The 25887-nt window shown below is 46.9% G+C and overlaps 2 protein-coding genes across 4 annotated transcripts in view; one reads left to right on the top strand and one right to left on the bottom strand.

Moving 5' to 3' along the window:
* Positions 1-9907, bottom strand: part of LOC119405622 (phosphoglucomutase-1) — a 30599-nt gene extending 20692 nt beyond the window's left edge. The window contains exons 1-2 of the mRNA XM_037672455.2: positions 9526-9907; positions 2882-3044 (exon numbers count right to left, since the gene is read on the bottom strand). Coding sequence (XP_037528383.1) covers positions 2882-3044; positions 9526-9762 — 400 coding nt within the window. The 5' untranslated portion in view covers positions 9763-9907. The remainder of the gene's footprint in view (positions 1-2881; positions 3045-9525) is intronic.
* A 1961-nt stretch (positions 9908-11868) lies between these two features.
* LOC119405612 (tRNA pseudouridine(38/39) synthase) overlaps positions 11869-25887 on the top strand; it is a 34677-nt gene continuing 20658 nt past the window's right edge. The window contains exons 1-8 of one of the 3 annotated variants that reach the window (XM_049419264.1): positions 11869-12123; positions 13292-13407; positions 14070-14271; positions 16979-17057; positions 19165-19270; positions 21904-21964; positions 22512-22690; positions 23296-23443. In XM_049419264.1, the coding sequence (XP_049275221.1) occupies positions 12040-12123; positions 13292-13407; positions 14070-14271; positions 16979-17057; positions 19165-19270; positions 21904-21964; positions 22512-22690; positions 23296-23443 (975 nt within the window). In that variant the 5' untranslated portion in view covers positions 11869-12039. Of the gene's footprint in view, positions 12124-13291; positions 13408-14069; positions 14272-16978; positions 17064-19164; positions 19271-21903; positions 21965-22511; positions 22691-23280; positions 23444-25887 lie in introns of all 3 variants that reach the window. The other 2 variants (XM_037672444.2, XM_049419263.1) reach the window with 2 other exon arrangements.

Here is a 25887-nt window from a genome sequence, read left to right as displayed (position 1 = left end):
CCTATTAGCCGGCATCGCAGACAAGTTCTCGTGTTTAACAGCTGCAGCCAATTTCTTGCCTCGTTAAAAAAAAAAATAAAGTGGACAGAAGGTTATCCGCCTCTGTTGTGCATTCCTGCGTAACTAGCCGCAACGCAGCTCATCGGCACACCGTTTTTTCTTCGTTACACTACGACAAACAGCGCACGCACTAGCGAAAACACGGCAGCAACTGCGGCAGGCACAGCGGCTTTTGCCTACCGCGCGAAACTAAACGGCCGACGACAGCACCACCGCATTTTCGTGACGTATGTCCGGTGGAATTCGTCTATAGCAAGGGGATGGGAAAGGGAAGCGAGGCTGAGGAGTGATAATAGGGTGCAGATGAAAAAAAGGAGGAGGTAAGAGGTTAAACCACAGCATAATGATGTACAGTATAGCATAGCAAGGGGTGGGAAAGAGAAGTATGTGTCAAGCAGCTCCATGCATTATACAGTAAACCAAGAAGGCTCGGAAAAGGAAGTGTATCGGAAAAGGCTCGGAAAAGGAAGGAGAGAAAGCATGGCATAGTCATGTATAGTATAGTATAGCAAGGGGGAGGGAAAATGTAGTGAGGGTGAGGAGAAGGGCCTAGGTCTTTGCAGCGCTAGTGTGTAGCTGCCCCAGTTTATTCATTTTTATTTTATTTGTTATCTTCTGCTTTAATGTGTTTTTCTATTTTTCCCTTCAGTTTTCTTTGGGCTCATATGCGCAAGTCCCTGGCTCATACCCGCATACCCGTATCTTTTAGAACTACTTCCTGGGCGAGTTGGTGCATTACGGTGGGAATCGTTGCGCATACCGTCTGTTCACCCAACTGCGCAATGATACCCACCATAGGCACACCCACATCGTTAATCGTGACGCAACTGACGAGCGTATGTCATGTTATTCATGTTACGACCTATCAGACATTTGCCCCTGTGTAAATCCGGGATGCTTCACCTCATAGTACAAAAGATTGACCTTGCTATAGCTGACAGTCGGGTTTAGGCTACTACTTTAAGTCGCTCTGACCTCGTAGCGCGAGTGTCAGTCGCGCCGCTACTCTCGACACCAGGCGCCGCCTGCTAGGCCAGATTTTAGATGCGAAGCAGCTTTTGCTCGGGTCTGTGTCCGGCGGTGGCGTCCGCGCTCCACTGCGCATGCGCCTACTCTCTCTCTTCTACTCTGCTACGCTCCACCCCCCTCTCGCGCGCCTCATTCGCTCCTGTGCAACGCCGCGATGAGCGCCCTCCTACGCTCCCCTCTCTCGCGCGCCTCATTCTCTCCTGCGCAAAGCCGCGATGAGCGCCAGCGCATGCGCGCCTGACGACCGCGTTCCCCGCTCGCCCTGTGAGAATTAACGGCCAGGCTAGAGGGAAGGCAGGACGCGCGTAGTGTTCCTCTTCGCGTTTAAGAACCTGGCAAGCCAGCTCCTGAAAAAAATTACACCATCTCCCGCTCAAGCGAACCATCTCCCCGCTGCTTTGCATCCACACATGGTTCCCTTTAGCGAGAGATGGTGTAATTTTTTCATATCTGTCGCTGCTGCCTTTTAGAAAAAAAGGAAGATACAGCTTACTAGACTTCATCTGGCCATCAGCATACGCAAATGCGTAACTTTAAAAAGTTTCTTGATATGATACATTTCTAAAAGAAAAAAAAATGAAAAGGTTCAGCTGATTATTCTTAGCTCTCTTGGTTGTCTAGGATTAGCTTGATTATCATGCTTACTGCTGCTTCCATGACACACACATGGTGTACCCATTATGTGATATGACACATGTATATTTTTTTCTCAACGCAATTTCTCTATTGCCACAAAGACGGACCGGTGGTCAGTGTAGTAACACGCTGCCGTCTCTACGGCCCCAACGCCCGGAGCAGCGCCGGCGTTGGGACCGGGCAGCGCCCAGCCCGATGCCGGGGGGCTATGACGTCACTCCTCTGGAATGCGCAGATCAGCGAGGCGCGCGCGGCGGCGGCGGCTCCGGTGCGCCGTGTGACGTCACTTCTCCTCGCGCATGCGCAGCACGGCTCTCGGGCGGTCACGCGAAACTGCTCAAGCCCGGCCACTGTAGCTAACGCTACAAAACTGAACGGTGTTGCAACTGTTCAAACCTTCGTGACGGTGTTGCTGAACGTTCTCACGATGTTTGACAAGCTCCCTGGCACAATTCCACTGTTCGAAAATATAGTCGCATGAAAGAAGATGCACGTTCCGACATTCAGAGAAGACTGAGCTGAGCGGCTGCAGCGCTTGCGAATCTGCCATCGCCCGCCACTGAGAACCACAAACGTGGTGCACCGTATGGTGCGCCAGTGCGTTTCAGCAGCCCCCAAGCAAATGCTCGCACCGAGGCGCCTCGGTTGGCCAAACATGGCGGCCGCCAACAAACGCTGGAAATTCTGGACTATACAGGTACTTTGCTAAGAAAATGGCAGCCCCGCTGGTTTGTTTTTCTGCTAATTATTCCTGACAATCGACTATGTCTGAAACCATTTCGAACTTATGCACTGATCATATCTATCATGAACCTTAACTAGCCACCCTTTTTATAGGGTTCCATTTTACGTGGATTTTTTTACTAAAACGGGATAGGTTAAGCTGAAGTACTGTTAAAGGAACTTGAGTGTCACTCAATGCTCGCACCATAAAAAATGCATAGCACCTTGCCAACGAAGGCTCCCTGCACGTCGCCATAATCCTCTCTGGGCTGTTATCATGCTTGACCCCCAAAAATGCACTGCCGAGGCCGTGACGTCAGCTTTTGTACAACCGTGTAACAGTCCCAAAAGGAAGTGCTCCTTCTCTCTCTTTTCCTGTCAGTGTATAAACCTGAACGCCCTCGCGTCATAACGAAGGGATGCGTATATTTACCGCCGTTGTGGATGTTGTACTTGATGCCGAAGTCCGCGTGGATGCCTCCGGGGTTGTGGCTGGCGGTCAGGATGAAGCCTCCCAGGGCCTTGCGCTTGCGGATAATGCACGACACGGCCGGCGTGGAGAAGAGCGAGTGCTGACCGACCACGATGTGGGCAACCTGCAAGGCCGAGTTGTGCGCGTCTTGTAGACAAGATGGCGCTGCGCGATACGCACCACGCGGGACACAGAATCTATCGCCTTTATACACCTTTTCAACGAAGTCTTTTTGAGAGCCACCATAATCCCGCTGCGGTAACCACGCGTGACCACCCCAAAAATGCACTGATGAGGCAGCGATGTCAGCCTTTGCACTCCCATGCCCCACTCCGATGAAAAGGCCTATATAGGCCCTACGTGTATGCACATAGGTGAACACGGTCTTTTTTTTATTTGCCAGTTGTAATTATTGAATTAAAAAGCAACAACATCAAACTAGGTTTTAGCGTGAATTCAATACACCCTCCATGCTCAACTTGTATTAACTGACAGTGTGCTACGCATTATTAAGGATGACCACTTCAATAGAGACACTGGCACATTTGCCGACATGCTTCCACATGACATGCCACTAACAGCAGCAATGGTGAAACACTTAATTATGGCGCTGTTACGACTGCCGACGAACGCGGCTCAAGCACAGATGAAACGAGCCGGCTGTATCCATCGCGCGAAAGGCGCATGCAGGGGTGCCAAAGAGAGAGAGGTAGAGGGGGGGGGGTGGCACAGAAGAAACGCGTACTATGACTAACCGGGCGTGATCGCTAGCTGTCGCGCGCGTATCTTTAGAGGGGATCAGCAGACGGCTGATATCATCTTTGTATGTGTTTTGCTCTCATTGCAATGCTTGCGTCGAAGCAATAGACAGCTACAAAGGTCCCTTCGCTCGCTGCAGCAGCCGTGTTTCCTAAAATAGTGAGCTGCTAGCCTTCCTTCAGTTTCAGTTTATTATTTGTTCAAAATACATAGGTTCACTGTAATAGCACGCATACAAGTAACATTCCAAGTTGTTGCTTCGGCATCCATTCCATCGCCATTGCGGCGAAACCGACTTTTTTATTTTAATTTATTACATTGTTATAAGAGCACATGACCAACATTAATACAGTGCTTAGAGCTGGTATTACGAAGTACAGTAGGTTCCACACAAACACACAAACTGTACACCCCCCCCCCCCCCCCCCCCCAGACTAACGCAGCTGTATACTTCATATTCATTATAGCTTTATATGATATTTTTTTCTGTCGTACTTTACCTGACCAGACCTTTTCAGTTTTAGCCCTGTTTTCAGGCGAACTCGAAAACTGCTCGAGAACACAGTCCATTCCTACGGAACAATTCGTAGAAGCCCGCAACCAAGACTGGGGAAATCACTGGAGTGGGCTTCTCCTCACTCGAACTACGTCTGCGGAGAAGCTAGCTTTACAGAACACCCACAGACGATCGTGGAGAGCGAGAGGTACTGCGACACAAGCCGCCGAAGCTCGAGGACACGGGTCCGATTTCCGGCCACGGCGGCCGCATTTCGAGGGGGGGCGAAATGTAAAACCACTAGTATACTTAAATCTGGGACGCGTTGAAGAACCCACGTAATCAAAATTAATTCGGAGTCCCCCACTCGGGGGACAACTCGAAGTCGCCATTGTGGTGCAATGATTCAGTTGCCGGCTATGACACATGCACATGGCGTGCTTAGGGTTCTCTGTTAGATAAAGTGTGTGTGTGTGCGTGTGTGTGTGGGGGGGGGGGCAGTTAGGCCAAGCTTCACAAAGAATGCAAATATGAAAATGGGGCGATGAAGGGCTTCTCGCAACGGCCTGCCTTTGGCCCCCGGATTTTCGGAGGTGAAGGTGGGAAGTAAACAGTTCTTGGAACGCGAGATCTTCGGGCCGCCATTATCGTTAATATAATAACACGAATTGTTGGGGTTTTACGTCCTAAAACCAAAACATGATTACGAAGGCGCCGTAGTGGAGGGCTCCGGAAATTTCGACCACCTGGGGTTCTTTAAGCATTTCGCCTCCACCGAAATGCGGCCGCCGCGGCCGGGATTCGATCCCGCGACCTTCGGGTTGGCAGTCCAGCACCATGAACACTAGATCACTACGGCGGATGCATCGGGGGGGAGGGGGGGGAGGAGTGTTGTCCTCCCTTATTCCCCCTTCCATAACACTGCGGTCTTTGCACCGAGTTCTCGTAGGAGGGCGTCGGAAGAGCGAGGGGGAGGGGGGGCGCTTCTGTGAAAACTACCCACCCCCTTCATCAATGGAAAGCTGTGCGCATGGGGACAAGTGATTGGGTACGTGTATGTACTGCACGGATACGAGTTTTGTGAAGGGACTTGCGCAACGAGAGCCATGCTGGCACAGCGCACATGTTTGGTGTTGGCAAAGGGTGTCGCACTTTCGGTCACAACCGCGGCCTTCTTAATTGTCAGAGCCAACTCGAGGCGCTGCACCCGCCGTTGGGCAAAGCGCCAGCGACAGAGGCCGCGCCTTTCGCGATGACCTTCCGTCGCTCTTGACATCGCGTACCGCAAGAGAACAAAAAAATATATCCCAAGTGTCCTAGATTACAGCCCTGTTGCTGCGCGCATTTCAGGCAAGCGTAAGCACGCGTCGCATGTGATGACAACGAAAGACGATCGTACGCACAGTGAATGAACCACTGGCATAGCCGGGGAGGGGGTCACCTCCTCCCCCATAAATTTCAGTAGAGCACCAAGTCGGGCTAGTTGGTTTAAATTCATAATGACGACTAAAACTGCGCTAAAAACACAAAGACAGAAACGAGGAAAACAGCACTCGCGTGTTTTCCTCGTCTTTGTGTTTTTAGCGCAGTTTTAGTCGTCACCATAAATTTCAGTTTTGCATGTGTGTATATACACGCGCGCATACAAACGCACGCACATACATGAAGTAGGGTTGAACATACAGAGGATGGCTGAACCCCCCCCCCCCCCCCCCCCAAGAAATTTCTGGCTATGCTGCGACACTCGTGCGTTTATTTGTTATTAGTGCTCTCCTGTTGCGGAAAGACCACCGTCTTTGTTACCAATTATGTATTGCTGTGATGGACGCGCCGAGCGAATGGGACGTACTTGAACGACTGGTGGCTTAGCTTATCTCCCGCCATGGTAAAACTTAGCAGGAAAGGTGTTGCGCCGCTGTAGGCGCGGGTTCGGCTCCCGAGGCTAAATGCAAGAACACACGTAGGTTTAGGTGCACGTTAACGAAGCCCAGGTGGGCTAAACTAATTTGGAGTCCCTCACTACGGCATGCCTATAGTAATCATATCGCGGATTTGGCACGTGATACTACGATAAATTGGTAGGATGTTTATACGAATCTTTCGTTCGCTTCTTGAGAGAGGTCAGGAAGAAACGAGATATTTGACAGCTGAAACATTCGCACTGATCTATTAGATCATGAAAGAAAGCGTTGCATTGTAGAGGCAGTGTTTACATAACTGTCACGTTTGCCTCAGACTCACTCGTATGCGTGCATGTTGGAGCCATTAAAGGGACACTAAAGAGATATCAAATTAACGGAACGGCCGCAAGAGCCCCAAGGCCGTGGAATGTAAATCATGCTGTTCATGACATGCATGTCATGATTTTCATGTTATGCCCTGTCATTTATGTTCGTAATACGGTCATGTCATGCCATACCAATTTTGGTACACATCCGATTAACGAAACGGCCAGGAGAGCCCGAAGTCGTAGGCGGCTAGATAGATACGCTCAAAGTCGCAGAAGTTCGCTAAGAAATGCTTCGCGTTTAAAACGATTTTTTTTATATTACTAAATTACACCCTTCACAATTCCAAAATCATAACGCTCTCTTCGGAAGACGCTTGGTAAGCGAGAAAACACGCGAAAAGAAAAATTCGAGTGGCGAACGCCATCTTGAAACTCCCGCTCCAAACACCGTGACGTCATAGGTTTTGACGGTGTCTACGGGGACCTACGTAGTTCATAGTAAGTAAAAATGAAGTACATTGTCATCTGAGAAGGAGATGGGCTTAACGTACCAAGTTTGGGGAAATTTCGTTGCGCCAATGTAGCTAAAATACGAAAAAATACAATTTGAAATCCGTGACGTCACACGCGGCGATTTCGGCGCGAAATTTAAAAATGAAACCTTGACCTTCATTTTCTCCGCTAATAAACCTATGACGGTGAAAGTGACGACATTAAAGAGTTCCCAGAGTACAATTTATCAATACAAATCGATTCATTGTTTCACATTAATGTCAAGTTCAAGCACCAATTTTAGATCCTTGAAAACTGACTTGTGTTAGAAGTGCCTGCGATACTCTTGCGATTAAACGGACGCTAAAGTAAAACATTGAATCAGTTTAGACAAATGAATTATTCTTCGAGAACTCTATCGTGTAACATATAGCTGAGCTAGTTAAAAATGACCAGGCGTGCAAACGCGGACACAAGAGAGCAGTTGCCTTGACTTTTGTGTTTGCACGCCCAGTCTTTTTAACTCTATATAGTGTCAGTTATTTCACCACCATAGTTTTGTCATTAGAAGAGAAAATTGAGGTGAAGATTTCATTTTTGAATATCGCGCACAAATCTCAACACCTGAATGTCAGTGCGACCTTATATTTCAACGCCTTTTATTTCGTATTTTGGCTGCACTGGATCAACAATGTTTCCCAAAAGTTGCTATTTTAAGTTCCGACTCCTTTAGAAAACAATGCAGTTCATTTTTACGTAGGCCCTACAGATGCCGTCAAAATCTGACATCACGGCGATTGGTGCTGGAACTGCAATGTGGCGTCGCCAACTGGATATATATATATATATATATATATATATATATATATATATATATATATATATATATATATATATATATATATATATATTGCACGTTTTATCGCTCAATAAGCATATCTTGTCGCCGCAATAGTGGTACTCATATGGTATTGTGGAAAGGTACTTCATATATCAGTAGAAAGAAAACAAGAGTCATTTCTCTTTAAGTTCTTGAATATATTTCAACCAGCAATAAGACTTCCGACGCGAAAGCGAACGCTGAGCTCCATTTTCTAAAATATTAAACGGACGTTTCGGCCATGCCTTACGAGTGACGCGCAATTCAGTCCAGTCAATGGTCTAGCAGATAATATACACTATAAAGGCTCAAGTTGGAGGCCGCATACATGACTGCCGAGCCACATATGCACATTGCTCCATCAGGGCATCGCGATGCCGTACACATAGGTATATAAAGTCAATTCAACTATAATAAACTCAAATTCACATAAAAAGTAAACAAAATAATATGGTATGTACATCCGATATACGTACAATAGCGTTCTCTCCTTTAAGCGCAATGCGAAACAGGTGCGAAGATCTCGATCATATCGACGCAGATATAATTATATATATATATATATATACTCTGCACACGCCCAAATAATGAATACTTATGAACGAAAGGGGTATTTTACGGGGTCGCTTATCTTTGTTAGACACGACATTAAGTCAGAACTAAGACATAATTACTAGAAATAACATCCCCCATTCTTTCCTTGGTTTCATTGTTTTCATTCATAATATTTATGGCCTTTTGAAACGACCCACGGGCGATCACTGGTGCGACGTATGTCTGCGGTCTCGCATTCAGCCGGAGTCCGTGGCAAGGGCGGCGCCAGGATTTTTTTTACACGCGTTGCGTTCTGCCTACCCCCCCCCCCCCCAAGTACCTGGGGGGCGCAAAGTGTGCCCCATACATTGACTTAGTAAAGGGGGGGGGGGAGGGGGCTGCGATGAACCTTCGTCCCCATTGATGGGGAACCCTGCACACGCCTATGCTGACAACGTTTGGTGTTAGGGGTGGGGAAAGGGGGGCAGGCGAGAATATGGAAGAAGGGGCGGGCCTGAACCACTAAGTTCGCAATTAAATAACGTCGGCAAGTCGCATATATACGTCGGCAAAATTACAGACTGGCAGCGTGTTTATTTCTTTTTTTTTTTTCCTAGAAGTATCTTTATGCTAAAAACAGCCGGGTGACCGGGAAACAACCGCCGGGAAGTTGCTTTTCCGCGGACAAATATATTATCTCTCCCAACGACGGTTTCGAATGAAGTGATAATTCCAAACCAGTAAAACGAAACGCGCGCTGGCAGGGCAAATTACGTGAAGCCGCTGATTGTGAACAAGGTATGCTCACGCACGGAAGCCACAACAAACTCCTCTGCACCGCGCGCGCGATTACGACTGAATGGCCAAGGACAGACAGGTCCTTGGTCACGTGACACGCCTCAATCACGTAGAACGTCACGTGCGTACACACACATTTCAATTAAGCTCGATCGCGTGTCATCGCACTGCTGTAGATGTTCTCTGGCACTGCTGCGCGACACGACTACATATCACTCTTCTCCTCACTATCAGTCTACGTGTACGTTCTCCGCGAGGCACTTGACCGGCGCTATCGCGGCGGGCCTACCGAAAGTCAACCAAGGTGTCCGGTTTGTAAACAAACGCGCGTCAGAGCATTCCATCGGCTACTGAAATTTAAATGCCGGCCAAGCGGGGCGTTCAAAACTTCCCGCTCAGCTAGGTGGTACACGTACCTTGTTTGCAGCGGCCATCTGAATGATCTTGAGGGTGACCTCCTTGACGAGGTAGCGGCCGTCACCTCCGACGACCAGCATGGAACCCGGCAGCTCGGGCCCCACCGTGTCGAAGACGGACTGGATGAAATTTTCCGTGTAATTGGGCTGCATGAAGGTCTTGGTTGGCTTTCGAAGCCCGCTCGTGCCGGGCCTCTGGCCTTCGAACGGCTTGGTCTGCACCGTTTCCACCGGCATCGTCCCTTCCTTCGCTCGCCGGGTGCCGCTCTCAGGCAGGCGACCCTGAACGTGGGTGGCGGACGTCTTGGCGGTTTTGCGGGGCCTGCCTAAGAAGAACAAGAGTCACCGCCGCCTTCCACCGCCCGTTGCGAACGCCCGACTGACGCCTATTCGACGCCTCGTGACGCTAGTGTCGAATCCTCTTTTTCATCACCCGCCGATTGCAGGCTCGTGGAACGCGCGCGACATGCCTTTCACGCTCACGTGGCTCTAACAACCCTTCACTGTAGTATTCGCCGCTACGCAGCAGAGAGACTTGGTCTTTCTGTTCCGACGTGGGAGCGGCCCGCAACGTGCTAGGGCGCGTTCCGAGGGACCGAAATAAAGTTTATTCATCCATCCATCCATCGGAAATCTGTTTTCTTATTAGCTATCCTCTGTGCAATTTGAAATGTGCCCGAAACAATTGATTATATATATAGTTTCCTAATTCCCATGCCGCTGCTATTGCCTGCCAACCTCCGCAGAATTTTCTTGCAATGCCCATACTTATGTATTAAAAACGCTACCACGACAGGTGAAGCTTCATTGCATCATAAGAAAATATATACCCAAACCTGATCCTTGCGTATTAATCGCGCATGCGCACCGTAGCGCTTTTAAAGCTCGCGTTTTTTGTTCACTTACGATGCCAAGCTGGTAAGCTGGGCTAAATTTTAACAACATTGAACCTTAAGTACTGGATAATGCGGAATCGGCGCAGGACAGAGATGCATAGGACAAGCTTTTGTCCTGTGCATCAGTGTTATTCTTTCTTGTCCTGTGTCGATTCCGCGCTATCCAGAATTATAAACAGTGACGAATTTTGTTAAACATTGAATCATTTTTCATCTGGAGCCTGTAGGTTTGGTGCAAGCCGCGGGGCTATTCTGACTGCACTTGTCAATCAATTCATTTCTGTTTCGATGATAATTAATACTAATATTCATTTTCATCGGGTTTCATCTTTCTAGCTATTTGTTTTTGATGTTAGATATATTGTCTTGCATGCACGTGTTTAGTATATCGTTCCATTTAATTCTTTGTTCACGCATTTCTTTTACAGACATTTATCCTCGATCGTCACCAGGATATGAGCCAGTACTTTCAGGCAACAACAACAACTGAAAAATCAACGACCTATAATTTGTTCATGTTTCACAATTATTCCCTGAGTGTGGCTTCAGTGCGATGCACAGGAAAAGCGGCTGACTCACAGCAACGAGTACATTTATGAAAACCAAATATGTACTACACCGAACAATTCGAACAAGAACAAAAAAAAAAAGAACACATTACAAAAATCAGAACAGCTTGCTCGACAGGAACACAAAGAATTTGTCCGAAGATTCAAACAAAAAATAATAATATATTCCGTATATCCGTAGCTTGAAGGAATCTAGGTCTGGGTCAAATCAACGCGAACATATATGCTTAGAAGACAAAAACGTGAATAATTGTGGCTTAGAGAATTAACGATCGAATGGCTACTATATGCGCTCGATCGCATTTAGCTCAAGCCTCTCCAAGAGCCGCCCTCTTCCAGGATAAAAGCGCTTGGAAGACCTCATGAAGTGTTGTATATCGCTATTATACACTCAGTACAATGGAGAAGAACCCTGGCTTTGAACGTCCGTGTAATATTGCTCTCACTCTGAGGGTTTGCCCATGAGTGCGTCGAGCAGATAGTCTTTCCAGAATTAATTAGGACCGCGGATAATGCGCCAGGTAGTGTGTCGCATTCTTCTGACAACAAATTCTGTGATAGGTTGCATCAAATATGGTACACGGTGAAATATATAGACTAGGAACGTATGACAAATGATCGCACAAGGATGTTCGAAACATCCTTTGTGGCGCGCTAAATGCACGGAAAAAGAGATTAATCAATGGCATTTGGTAAAGGTGGTTCTGATTTAGGTTAGCCTTCGTTGTTCCGACACATGCGTGTACCTTTTACTTCTTTCTAGGTGCGCGTGCATGAATTGGCGCGGAAATGGCCGCGTATAAACGAAACTAGAACTTCATCGTAAGATTTACTTGGCTTGGCTTAGAACTGTCACAGTCAAAGGCCGGTTTTTCAAACATGGCCGCCTCCACAAATTTCTCGACGTGCGCTTAGCGGCCTGTGCAGCCGCACGACATTGCGGATGAGTTTTCGGCATCATTAATTGAATGTCGCACCTACGGCGTCGGCATTTTAGGCGGAGGTGATTTTGCAAAGACAGAACCAACGTGCGCTCGTTGTTCGTCGCTATGGAGGCCGCTCAGGAGGAACAGCATCGCTCGAACCGCGAAGGAAAAGCCACCGAGGAGCGCTTATTGCAGCTTGAAAAACCGGTAAAAAGAAACGCGTGCGCGCTCGACTTCTTTCTTGAATAGCGTACGTGGGAAGAGTTTCATGATCCTGTTTTGTGATCGTATCATCGTATTAATCGCTCGTGTTTTTAGTGATCGGCGTCAATCTGACGGCAGCGTTGCTGATGCACTGGCTGCAGTGCGCGGACTGACAGGGAACCATGCACAGCCCGTGTAAACCATGCATAAACCCCATTGGTACGTAAGGCTGGCTGTCTGTGCGTACTTACGAAGATCCCCGAGTCGTCTTTGCCACAGGCATTTACAGAATGTTTACGATTGTGACGTACGGATGCACCTTGCCGTTCGATTCTCTTGTTCTAACGTTTAATCTCACAGCTGAAACCAAATGTGAACTTGCTCTTAAACAAATGTGCAGGTTTACAACTGTCGGAAACATAATTTCGGTTTGCGGCATCAACCGTTTTTGTGATGACTGCAAAAAAAAAAAAAAAAGGAAAGCATGAAGTTTACAGTTACAGTTCTCTAAATTCTATTCGTCACGTCATGTCAAACAGTAAAACCTGATGCATTAGTTGACAGCTTACACGAAATTATCGCACAGTGTACTTGAATTGCAATGGCTGGAAAAGCCTGAATCGCAAATGAATTTGCAGCGGTATGGTCAATTCTGTCTGTTGTAGGCGTTCACACGATTTGTACAATTGTGATATCGTTGCTCTTTATTTTCCACAGGTTTATACGGTTGTAATTTTGTTGCCCGAATCGCTAAATTTTTGGCAACATTTGTAAAAAAACAAGTTTGCTGGGCCTAGGTCAATAATCTTCCAACTATTTGTAGATGTTAAATTTTTGCTTTCACCTGCAACCGGCCTCACCATAGCTGGTTCACAAGATCATAAAACCTTTCTTCTCTCTCATACTTAACTACAAGCTCTTGAGTTAAATTTGTTCGCGAGTTTTGAAATTTTGAATTTCCTTCCCGTGTAACGGGCATAACGTTTCTCACGTCTCACTCCTCTGCTTCTCATGTTGACATTCTCTTTCTTATTAATAGACATAAACCAGGTAACCCACACTTTGAGTTTTGTGGCAGCCATATGTGGCGAGCCGTAAGCCATCGCAGTGAATTTGTTTTGAAACTTTTCCTTAAAACCATGGCCTCTCGCTTTCATTCATTTGCCCGCAGGCCCTTGTGGAGCGAATCCGAAAGCTGGAAATACATGTGCAACAGCTGCAAAACCTGCTGCAGTCCAAGGACAAGCCACAGAAGGTGCGGCCGGTCAAGCCGTTTGACTTCACCCGGTCAGTGTTATCTTGTCGTCGTGCCGAGGTTTGCCTTTCAGCCATGAAAGAGCTGAGCTTCTCAGTATACCATTTACGGAACACAGGAATACTAGACACACAGATGTGATCTTGATGTCACCTTGTGGCATCAACATCAAGAACACACAAAGGCATTGCAATAATATCTATATGCTACTCATGCACTGGTGTAAAGGTATCGTAGCGGTCTTATCAACGCGTATCATTTAGAGCAGCTTCTTCTTCTCCTTCTTAATATTGTTACTGTTATTATTATTTACTACAACAGCATGAAGTGAAATGCTTCTGACATTTAGTGCTTGGACAAACCCCCCCCACAAGGCTTCGTTACCGCAGGGCCCCTTTGACGTTACCTTCACAGTGTCATTTTCGTTCAGACGACTTCTTATGCAATTCCGAGATCCCCGAAGAAAGACTTATGAAAATTGGTGCATACTACTAGTGTAGTCGACAAGAATAGTGTACTCTGCTCTTAACTTTAAGTGCATATTAGTGAACCCGAGGGGGTCAAAATTAATCTCGTGTCTTCAACGTTGTGCATAAAACCGCAGAGTTTATTACTTGTTTTCCAGTTGTCTTTATCATGCGAGGCGCATCTGCGTTGCCTTTGTCACACATGTGGTCGATCACCGCGTGCGCAGGTTCAAACGTCGGCACGTGGCACTGCGCCTGCTCTACCTGGGCTGGGACTACAGTGGCTATGTGCTGCAGGAGGACACCGGCCGCACCGTGGAGGCAGCGCTTTTCGAGGCTCTCGAACGCACCCGCCTGCTTGAGGATCGCACCGACGCGCACTACCACCGGTGCGGACGCACCGACAAGGGCGTCTCTGCCTTCTCCCAGGTGGCGTTCCTTGTTTTCCGTTCAAAGCAAAGCTCGTACTCCTAGTAATTAAAAACCCTTTCGCATCTAATACTGCCCACGTCCATAATATTGGTCAGGCTAGCTTGCGTTTTTTATGCACACTCAAGGCGTATCGTCGCCGTCATGTTCCGTATAAAGCCCAAATTGACACCATTGCCCCGCACATTGTATGTTCTGTGTGAGAGCGAAAGCTTGCGAAGGCTGCAGACAGGCATGACTCAAGCGAAGGTGAAGCACACCGACTGGCTCTGTGGTGCAAAGGAGCACGAAGGGGTGCGGCGTTGCTCGGGCAGCAACTGTGAACTTCGATCAAACGGGCGTGACTGCGCGTGCTGCCTCGACTGAGATCGTTTGTCGGCCCGTACCCTTGTATATGCTGTGCTCTCACTGCTTATTTCTAGGCTTGTGCGAATATTCGAGCACTTCGAATATTCGAACGAATAATACGGTATTTGAATTCGCTTCGATTCGAATTCGAATTATTGAAAATTTCGAAGTATTCGAAATGAACGAATAGGTGTATATTAGTCCGCTTATAACCCCCCTGTAAAGGTGGTTTCACTGCAGTGAAGGGGTGCTATACCGTGAATACACTTTTCCGGGGATAATCTGCACTGTCCGCTTGTAATCTTCTGTAAAGGCCGAACCATATAGAACGTTTTTGCCGGCGTTTTCCCGGCGTTTCGTACGCCGGCATCCCTCGACGTCGACGCTACTGGTGACGGTGGCCGAAACGTCCACCTCTGAACGGTCCAGACATCACGGGCGGCAGCGTCGACGCCGGAAGCACTTCCATGGACGCAGAACCAATCAGCGTGCGGCTGGCAGCGACTTCCGCTACGTAACGGCGTCGTCGGTGCTGCCAAAATGGCTGCCGCCCGCCTCGGATTTAATAAGTCGTCGCCGTGCACTGTGTGGCCCTTAAGTTCTCAACTGATGCTTGTATTTGACTTAGCTTGTTCCCTAGAAGCTTCGACAGCAAAGGAATCGTGATATCTTTGAAGTCTTTCCGAGTGCCGTACTCAAGTTCATCGGTAGGCTTAGCAGGGATGAGTGTATTGGCCGAATACGTGGCCTCAAAGATATACGGCAGCTTCAAGCTCAGAGGCCATATATTACAAGTTTGTGCTTCTTCTTAATGCCAATAGCTGGCGCTACAAGTCAAATAAAAAAATAGACTTTTCGGTGGCGTTGTGTCACTGTGACTCGTTTTCTGCACCACAGAACTGCTAATGAGACATAAAAGCTATAATCAGGAATATATCTTGTTGGTCCATTGACGGAAACTGTACACTGCTTTACAAGGTGTCAGGTTCATTCCCTCTGGTCACACTGTGTGACGCTGAGCTAACGCTCTTCATATGGTTTGCCGCCCTCTCTGACGGCGTTGATGCGACGACGCCGAGGGACGCAACGCCAGGAAACGCCGGCAAAAACGCTCTATATGGTTCGGGCTTAAAGGTGGGTTCACTGCAGTAGAGGGGTGCTATACCGTGAATACACCTTTTCAGGAAAAATTCGCACTGCCGCAAAGCCTCATTTTAAGGTTAAACATATTAGCCTCACATCAATTCATCATTTTTTAAGCTTAAAAACTTGCTTTACCGGCTTATATGCTCCAAGTATAGTAAATTTTAAAACGTAACATATTTTACAGGTTATCATTTGCATTCTACCGAAAGCCAAATCCTGCTACTATTTAAAGTTGCTTCCACTTCCTTTGAACCAAAAAGAATGACATTCGCACATGCCTTGTTACAATTAAAAAAAAGAAAACGTTGTGCAGGTTGGTTGGGTCATGACCAATATGCTCGTTTTTCTTTATCATATGTGATACGTACTATTCCAATTTGATTCGAGATTATCGACCAAAATCACTATTCGCTTCGAACCTAAAATTTACTATTTGCACAAGCCTACTTATTTCATGTTGGAGTGACACAGCACGGAAACCGCTTCGCTCCCTGGAGCGGCCGTGTTCCCTTATGCCAGCGTTTTGTAGAGTTGCGCCAGATTGGATACAAAAGAGTTAGCTGCTAGCCTTACTTCACATAACATTCCAATTTGTTGCTATTGCATTCATTGCTTCGGCCTTGCGACCAAACTGCGACTTTTTGTTTGTAAAGTGCTGTACATCCAGCATTTTCCTGCTGTTAATGCCACGTATGTCTTAGCACGTCATGCTGTTTTGCTCAGGAAAGCATTGCGATTGGAATTGCTGTTGCGGTACAGAATTAAACTCGTAAAGGTGTAAAAATTTTAAAGCTGTAGGCACCGTGTTGCCACGTTACTCTGTTTTAGGTGTTCGGCAACTCTCTACTTGGTGACAAGCCGAGGACTGGGTACACCCGTCACCCCACAAAATAAAGCTCTGCTTACAAAAAAAGCAACAGCAACTGCGGTCGTGGATAATTTTGCCCTTTGTCTGGAAATTATTTGTTGAAGTAAGACCAAATAAGAGTACCAGTATGTGGTATTTATAATAGAATATGCCACATTAAAAAAAGGCAGAGAACACCTTATGTGGCAGTAGTAAGTAGTCAAGAAACATTTCCTAAGCAACAGTAATCTGCTTTACAAACTGCCTCTATCAACGATGTCATAAACAAGAACCTCCGAAGTAAGATAAACAAGACAAAATGTTCATTGGAGTAATCCCTGCACATGCTCTGTTGCTTGAACGCAGGTAATCTCCATTGACCTGCGCACCAATCTTACGGAAGGCGTCGGGGTCTTTGCTCAGGAGGGCTACCAACCAAGTGATAGTGCAGGTTTGTATTTCGTGCAGCATCAGCAGTGCATGGACATTCACTTGTCATTCAATTTATGCATTGAACTTCTTTCTTTATTCATTGAACGGTTGCAGTTCTCAGCTTTCTCAAATTTCCCGCCTTGTTTTTGCTTAACCTGAATTATGTCAGCCTTTTTTTAAGTTAACCCAATTCGTGCCTCTAATGCTGTGACACTTATCGTAACACAGCAAAATACTGCGTTATGACCTTGACATTTCTGGCTCCTGTATTTGCTCTTTGTCTCATTTCTGTCCTTGATCAATTCCCTCTGCACTTTTTTTTTGCTGCATTCCTGTACTGCTGTTTCTCGTTTTCTGGTTTCTTTTCCTCTTTCTGCTCTTTTGTGTAACTGAAGTGCACCCTTACAAAGGCATAGAGCTGTTTCATGGGCATTTTCATAAATGAATGAATAAATGAATGAATGAATGAATGGATGAATGATAGTGAAGTTGAATGCAACACAAACATAGGCGTGCAATGCAGTGTACATGTAGGTTATGACCATGCGTACTGATACTTAACAAAAAGGAAGATGTGATTGGGTCTAAGTGGAGGAACTAGTGTGAGCACGATGTGCTTTATGAGTTGGCAAGAGCCCTCCTGTTCATCTTGCTATTGTGCCAGCGTATCGCTGTGTCAATGCATTGCACGTTAAACCAAACCGTTCACACATGCTGCAACTTTGTTAAATGTGCAATTACGCAGTTGTGTGGTCAGTGTGATTCCATAGGATAGGCACATCACTTGATCAGCTGCGGGCCAGCAAAGGCAGACTGTTGATCATAGCATGCATGTGTGTACAACGAGTGCAGTGTTGTTACGACAGTAAGTTGAAGTCTGAAGTGTTCTTTCTTGGGACTACATGGATACTGACTCATTAGTGTTAACAAACATTTGCCCTTAGTCATGTACCAGCTTGCTGTCACACTGCAAGGCACCTATACCAGTCTTATGGCACTTTTGCACCTTAAAGCGGTACCGACACCAGTTTTCGAAGCCGAGTGTCCTCTGCCATACAAATCTCCTGTATACGGAGATGGCTCTGAACAAGCGTGAAGCTCAGTAGATGCTGATAAGATATCTTATTTTGACATTAAATTCGGTTTTCTCATAGCACACCTACTGACATTGCCGCTATCGTGACATCAAGCTACAGTATCAATTCTGGTGACTTCACTCACCAGTATGGCTAGTTGTGATGACGTCCGGTAGGAAAGCATTCGAAATGGCCGCTTGTGTGTCACCAACGGAGTCACAAAGCGGCGTGGTCGTGGAAGCATCACATCTTTCGTGGGCACGTGACGAGAAGCTCATACCGTGTAGTTACGTCAGGGTACGTTAGAAACCGAAACTAGCTTTTAAAAACATATTGTAATCAATTTTTTTCAGGGTCCACTCACACATACCAGCACATTACCGGTATGTTTTCTAGGCTCTCGAGGGACTGGCCTTTCATTTGACGGAAAAAAGAATGGCAACTGAATGTTTTCGTGTCAGTACCCCTTTCACAGTGACCTGAGCAGAAAATGTCGCGTGTGATGTCATTGGTGGAGCGTTTGGGCCAGTTGGTTTTAGGAAATAGTCACATTGGTGTCAGTGGCACGTTGCTGTCGGCCATGGCGCTGGCAGTACACTCAAACCTCATTATAACGAATTCATATATGCACGAAAATAACTTCGTTATATCCGAAAATTCGTTATAAACGTTTATTATTACACTGCATTTATGACAAGACTATTCTTCATGTACTTCGTTATAACCGATATTTCGTTATATCCGCGTTCGTTATATCGAGGTTTGAGTGTACTGGTGCTGGCAAGATAGTGAGCACAGCGTTGCGGCACAGTGTAAGTTACTGGCCCCTTAGTGACACGGGCCACCCATGAACACTGCCAAAGTAGTGATACTTGCTGCAACCTCTCTACCAGCAACATCACACGTGACGTTTCTGCTCTGGTCATGTGAACCTGAGCTGGTTGAGGTGCAAATAGGCTCTCTCATTGGCTGCAGCTAGTTTACCAAGCAGTCGCTAGAAGGGGCAAGCAGCCACCACTGCTTGACTGTTGGAATTCTGCGCAGAGTCCCGGACGGAAGAGCTCGACTACGTCAAGATCCTCAACGGAGTTCTGCCACCGGAAATCCGTGTGCTGGCCTGGGCCCCCGTTGACCAAGCCTTCAGTGCACGGTTTGTACGCTGCCGTTTTAGGGGCGAAGCTCCTTAAGGCGGCACCCGTTCGTCCCTCGTAGTCGTAGTAGTAGTGCGTAACCAGTCGTAACGCTAGTACCAGATCTTGACCTCCAAGGTGGTGCCGGTGGGAGATTTTTCCTGTGCGTTGTTGAACAATAAAAAATTCGCAGCGTGCGCATTAACTAAAAGCCGAATTCTTCTGTCTCTCATTCCCCATTAGCAGCCATTGGCATGTTCCAGTAGGAAACGTTAGTAGAAGTAGAAGTGTAAGTGTTAGCTAAAAGCCGACTTCTTCTGTCTCTCATTCCCATTAGCAGCCATTGTTTACCTCCAAGGTAGTGCCTGGTGAGATTTCTCCTGTGCGTGAATAAACAATAAAAATTTTGTTCAAAACGCCGTTTGATTGATGAAATAAACCAACGAAAGACGCCAGATGTTTTGTAAAAGCAAAACGAAAGAAAGCCAGATGTTTCTAAAGCAAAACGAAAAGACGCCAGCTGCTTAACGAAAGACGCCAGATGTTTTCTAAAGCAATGGTTTTCTAAACAATGAAAATTCACAGCGTACATGTAAAATTAAAGTGAGCTGCAAGTTGTCATAACTCACCGAACCTTTAGTATAAACGCGCCCGATCTCACGTCGGTGATGATGTACTGGGCAGAATTCACGGAAGATTCACGGTTTACCGATGAACCTCCGCAGCTTCGCCCACTCATCATCATTCACTCCGTGGATATGCTGTGATTTTTTTTATAATCAAAAAGGTCAATGTGTGTGCGGCATTGTGCGGAAGCTCTTACGCAGGGGTTCTCTTCTCCAGAATACTGAAACACTTAATTGAAAACAACATCTTAAGAAATGTGCAACGCGGGTTCCAAAAGGGGTGAACTAAAGAAAGTTCAAAGCCAGACGGTTAGGTTCGTCTTGGGATGATACAAAAGGGGGAAGAGCTGCACTCAGATGAAAAATGCACTCAAGTGGGAACTGCTTTGCTCGCATTGGCAAAAACTGCAATTGAAGGTCTTTTTTGAGATATTTAACGATAAAACAGAAATTAAAAATAAAAATATAAAACTTAAAAATTTAAAGAACCTCATTACTGTTCATGCAGAACGGAACATGTTTTCAAAGTACGAGAACTGTGTACCAGGACGGACCTATTCACAAAATACTTTTTTGTTAGGACCATCAAAGAGGGGAACAAATTGTCTGAAGTGCTTAGCGGGCTGTAAAAATGAAGATTTGTTTGCTGTAACCCCCTGCTGGTAGTGCCTTCGGGCAATGAAGGGTAAACTCTGAATAAAGAATGAAAACTAGAATAAAGGGGTGAACGCTCCTACAATACTTAGAGAGAAATGCTGCGACAGACTGATGCAATAGACTAGTGCGCTAAAGTGTTGAAGGCATTGCTTTTACTGGAAACAGCTTTTGTAAGTGTGAAAGTAATGCCATTCTGTAACATGATTGCTGTTGCCACTGCAAGGTAGCATACTGGATAGGTAGTACACTATAATCCAATATTCGTTTCTAAGGTTTGGCTCCAGGCTACAGTGGCCGCATTTCAGCCTGGGAGAAATGCAAAAGCTTTCGTTTACTCAAATTTAGTTGCATATTAAAGAATATTAGGTGGTCAAAGTTATTTCGAAGTGCCCCGCTGTGGCATGTCCCACAAGTTTCGTCATGTAAAGCCTCAGAATATTTTAGGTGACTCAACATGCCCTTCTTAAATTCGTAAAAAATATTCAGGGACTGATGACTAGTTCATTCAGTTTTACTTTAGCTGGAATGTTAACATGACATGCTCACTTCACACTGAAATGTCTTGTGCCATGCATTGCAGCTGAATTAATTGAGGTGCAAAATAATTATGTGACTCCCTCATGTATCTCTGTTGGCATTACATAAATGCTGAAAATGTTCTGGAAGGATATGATTTGCCAACCCAACTTGACTCAGCCTCTTGCCTTTAGTGTTAGTTCACTTTCGAACCATTCTGAATGTTCTCTGCTTCTTAAGCTTTGCCCCAAGGATGTAACAGAGCTGCGAATCAGCTGAAACTTTAATAGCTTGATGAAATTACTTGTTACTGTCTCAATTGCTCGTCTTGCCTCTGTCCTAATAGTAACGATAATAATGGCATCTACTCAACTGGATCCAATCAGTAAAAATGAATGATGCAGTCAAGAGAGAAGTTCTTTAGTTCCAGCCAGAATACCTCCTGGCGGTCACTTGTAACAGCGGAATTGTTCTAGGGCTGGGCCTGTTGACAGATGAGTGTCCATGGTAGTCACGCTCCGGTTCCCAGATACACCCACAGATGGCGTAACGGCCTCGCTTGCAGAAGAAGCGGTATTTCTTGGTGGTGTTGGCCGGAGAGGCGGTAGCCAAGGCAAGGCCGTGCTGGGCATGAGGAGGATAGGCGCGGTGGAGACGAGGTGACTGGCTATGGGTATAAGAGTGGGAGTTTACGTGCACCATGCCCTTTACGAAGATGGGCAAGACTTCTCGTATGCCCTATGAAGAAGCCACTCGTTGCGAGCAGCAGCGAGAGTTGGCATGAGAGAGCTTCGCTGTTTCGACAGCTTTCATTGCGTGGAACTGGCTTTACTTTATTTTTCTTGTATTTGCAGTTTCGACTGCCGCCAGCGGACCTACCGGTATTTCTTCCCTCGCGGCAGTCTAGACATCGAGGTGAGCGCTGCTCTTGTATCTCTAGATCTTGTAGGCGTCATAGCATTCCGAGGTTGATTTAAAAGCCGATCTTCTTCTCACCTTATGCTCTGAAACAAATTTTTCTGAACTTGACGGCTCACATTCCTTTATTACTCCCAGCCGCTGGTATCAGAAAAATTTACGCTTACAAGTCTTAATCACAACACAGGGATTTTTAATCATAAAGTGGCTTAAAATGTAGCTATGGCAATTGTAAACGAAAGAGTTGCACGTGGTAAATGTAATATGTAATAGCAGTAACAGGTCCGTGCTGTAATGTTTACAAAACTTTCATTTTTGGCAAAATAGAATGCATGCTATATATCGTAATGGAGTGCAGATTTTTTAATCAGTAGGTAATCCGTAATTATTTGATTTGTCACTTTTCATGAACCAGTGTAATGAACATGAACTAGCTTTCGCAGCCAGCCTTGTGCTCAGTGCACGCAATAAGTATGTACAAATCAACAGAAAAATGAGGTATCTTATATTACAAGTGTGTGCCTGTGCATCTATTTGCGTGCAGAGGATGTGGGAGGGAGCAACGCTCTTGGTGGGCGAGCACGACTTCCGGAACCTGTGCAAGATGGACGTGGCCAACGGTGTGACCAACTACATGCGACGTATCCTCCGCACCAGCATATTCCGGTGGCCACCGTCAAAGCCACCGCTCATCGCCTCACCAGCTGGGTATCGTAGCTTACAGTTACCGTTGTTTGATTCCCACAGCTTCAAAAGATTTCATGCTCAACGTTCCTCAGAGTTACTCAGATTTTGTTGCGAAATCAAAATTTGTTTAACGAGAATAGCGAACTTGGGGAGTTGGATTATGTTCATTGTGTAGCAGCGCTAAGAATCCACGTGAACAAGAAGAAAAAACAACGAAAGAACTAAAATCTTTTGGACTGAAAGCTTTAGTGAAGATGAAGGTTAAAACAGTAGAGCAGAATAAATGTGGACGAAGTGAGTACACAGGGCTTGCACTTACGAACTCCCAACTGGGTTGATTCAAGAAAAATGAGATATAAATGTTACAAGCATGTTATTAGCATCATTTATCATACTTGTAAGGAAGCAACAACGTGATGAAATCGATGAACAATCTAAGATAACCGAAACAACTGCATCAAACCGTGCAACTTGGCAGAATTGTGCACACATTTTCTGTTTGCGATAATTGCGTAGCTTCACAAATCTGCATGCTCAGTGTCTATTCCGGAAGCCACATTGGCGTGCCAAGAATTTTTTGTTTCCCGAGAAGCAACCTCAACTGTGCCGATGTGTTATACTCGCAGTGAGGAATGGCTCAGACACTGCGCATTCTGCAAAGACAACCTCACAGGAGACGGCTATGATCTGTTTTGCCTGGAGATAGTGGGTCAAGCCTTTCTATGGCACCAGGTGCGATGCATCGTAGCTGTGCTTCTGCTCATCGGTCAGCGGCTCGAGGAACCACAGGTGATAAATGCAGTGCACAGCTTGAAGTTATGTTAATACTTCGTTTTTACGTAAAGCGCGACCAGACGAGGACAGCAAAAGAACACAGGATGAAATATCATTTATGCTGTTGCGTATTCGGTGGCAGTGTCAGGTTTGACGATATACTTGACGATCCACAACCACGTTCACTACACACACTTTATTCCCCGCGCCACATGTCCAACATGTCCGACCTCCGTCTCGTACCCTATCTCCCTCCTCCCGTATTCCCGCGCGCCCCCTCGCTGCTCACCCGACACTCGCGCCATCTTGTTCCTCTGCCATCAACCACACACAGCCTCCGAGACCCGCATCCAACACACGCGCACTCCTCACTCCCCTATCTCTCACAACTCTCCCCCCCCCCCCCCCCCTCAAAGCGTGAATCCGTGGTGGAAGGGAGAAGTAATGGTTCGTGGTACAGCACTAACTGATCAGCATGGGCGATGGTTCGACGACGTCCCGTTGCTGGGTCACTGAGGATGAAGTCATTTTCACCAATCTGCTTGACCACCCGATAAGGTCCACCATGCCGCGGTGCCAACTTGGCCGAAACACCCTTGGCTGCATCACTCAAAGTGTGAGTGTCCAAGAGCACAAGGTCACCTTCTTTGATGGTTGTTGACTGTCGATGGCGATCATAACTTGACTTCTGAGCCTGCCAGGCAGCTGCTTGATGCTTCTTAGCATACTTCATGGCTTCTCCAAGGCATTGCCTGAGTTCTGCAGCAAGCGCATGGTGTGCTGCTTCTGGAGGCTCCGTGTCATCCTTGTCGCCTGCAGGTTCCCACGGAGTGCGCAACTCTCTGCCATAGCAAAGCAATGCTGGAGTATATCCGGTGACCACGCTCTCCGCCGTGCGCATGGCAAGGCCGATCTCGGGTATATGGCGGTCCCAGTCTTTGTGGTTAGTGCAGTATGCTCGTAGACACTGTTTAATTGTGCCATTGTGGCGCTCCACCATTTGTCCAGCCGGCCGGTAAGGCACAGTATGCCGATCCTTGATTTCCCAGCGTTTCAGAAGATTGCGCCATAATGTGCTAACGAAGGGCTTCCCGTTGTCGCTGGTGATGGCCACGGGTGTCCCATGGCGGCAGAAAACTTGGACCATGCACTCCAATATTTTTGCACTGGTTGCTGCTCGTAGAGGGAACAGCTCGGGAAACTTAGTGAACTTGTCGATGACCACTAGCAAGTATTTGTGGCCCCGAGGTGTGGAGGGCAAAGGCCCAATGATGTCAACACTGAGCTCTTCCATGGGTGCTGTCGCCCACTGACTGCTCATCAGGCCTTCAGGCTTTTTGCGTCGAGGTTTTGTGCGCTGACAGATAGCACAGCCCTGCACATACCTTGATATGTCTGCCCGCATGCCCAGCCAGACAAATTGTGCAGCTACACGTCTCAAGGTTTTGAAAAACCCTGCGTGGGCGGCCGTGGGGTGATCATGCGCCATTTTCAATGCCAGGTGCCGGAGGTGAGAAGGCAGCCATGGTACCTTTTTGTTGCCTCTCAGCTGAACTAGCAGTCCATTTGGCTCCAGTTCTGTTGTTTGTGCCAGATCATGGAAAAGACGATGATCAGGGTCTGAATTTGGGAGCATAACCCCTTGGACCACGGTTTTCAGTTTTGAGAGACGGCTGTCACGAGCCTGCTCTTGTACAAGTTGTCCGGTGTCACTTAAAGGCGTCGTATCGTCCTCCAAGGCAACTGCTATTTGCTCAAATGTAATTTTCCCTTCAGGTTCTTGTGCAGCAATGGGAAACAGTTTCTCGGGCAAGCTGTCACTGGGGTGGTCTTCACCTTGAAGAGGGGCTCTACTCAGGGCATCTGCGGGTATATTTGCTAGCCCCCGTCTATGCTTTATTTTGCAACTGAAACCCTGCAGGCGAAGGACCCAACGCTTGACCCTGGGCAAAGCTTGGTCAGTGCAGAACATCCATGACAAGGATGAGTGGTCACAGTGTATCTCAAACTCCGTAAACTCAAGATACGCCCTGAATTTGTCCACTGCCCACACCACTGCAAGGCACTCCCACTCCTGGACAGTATAGTGGCTTTCGGCCTCTGTGAGAACCCTGCTAATGAACGAAACTGGCTGCAGTCCATCAGGGCCAGCCTGCAGTAGCACAGCTGCAATGCCAATGCCACTTGCATCCGTCTCCACCACAAAGGGTCGATTTAGATCCGGAAGGCTCATAACTGCATCCTGAACTAAGGAATGCCTGAGCGCGGTGACAGCTCGCTCTTGGCTCTCTTCCCACCGCCATGGCTCGTTTTTCTTCAGAAGGACAGTGAGTGGATGTGCCGTCAGTGAGAAGTGTGGTATGAAGCTGCGATAATAACCAGCAAGTCCCAGGAAAGCCTGCAACTGTTTAATCGTGGTGGGTCTTGGATAATCCAGTACCGCCCGCACTTTCTCTTCA

Source organism: Rhipicephalus sanguineus, chromosome 9 (genome assembly GCF_013339695.2).
Source record: "Rhipicephalus sanguineus isolate Rsan-2018 chromosome 9, BIME_Rsan_1.4, whole genome shotgun sequence".
Classification (NCBI taxonomy): Eukaryota; Metazoa; Arthropoda; class Arachnida; order Ixodida; family Ixodidae; genus Rhipicephalus; species Rhipicephalus sanguineus.
Note: the sequence above shows the minus strand (reverse complement) of the source record. Positions and strands in the feature narration are given on the sequence as shown.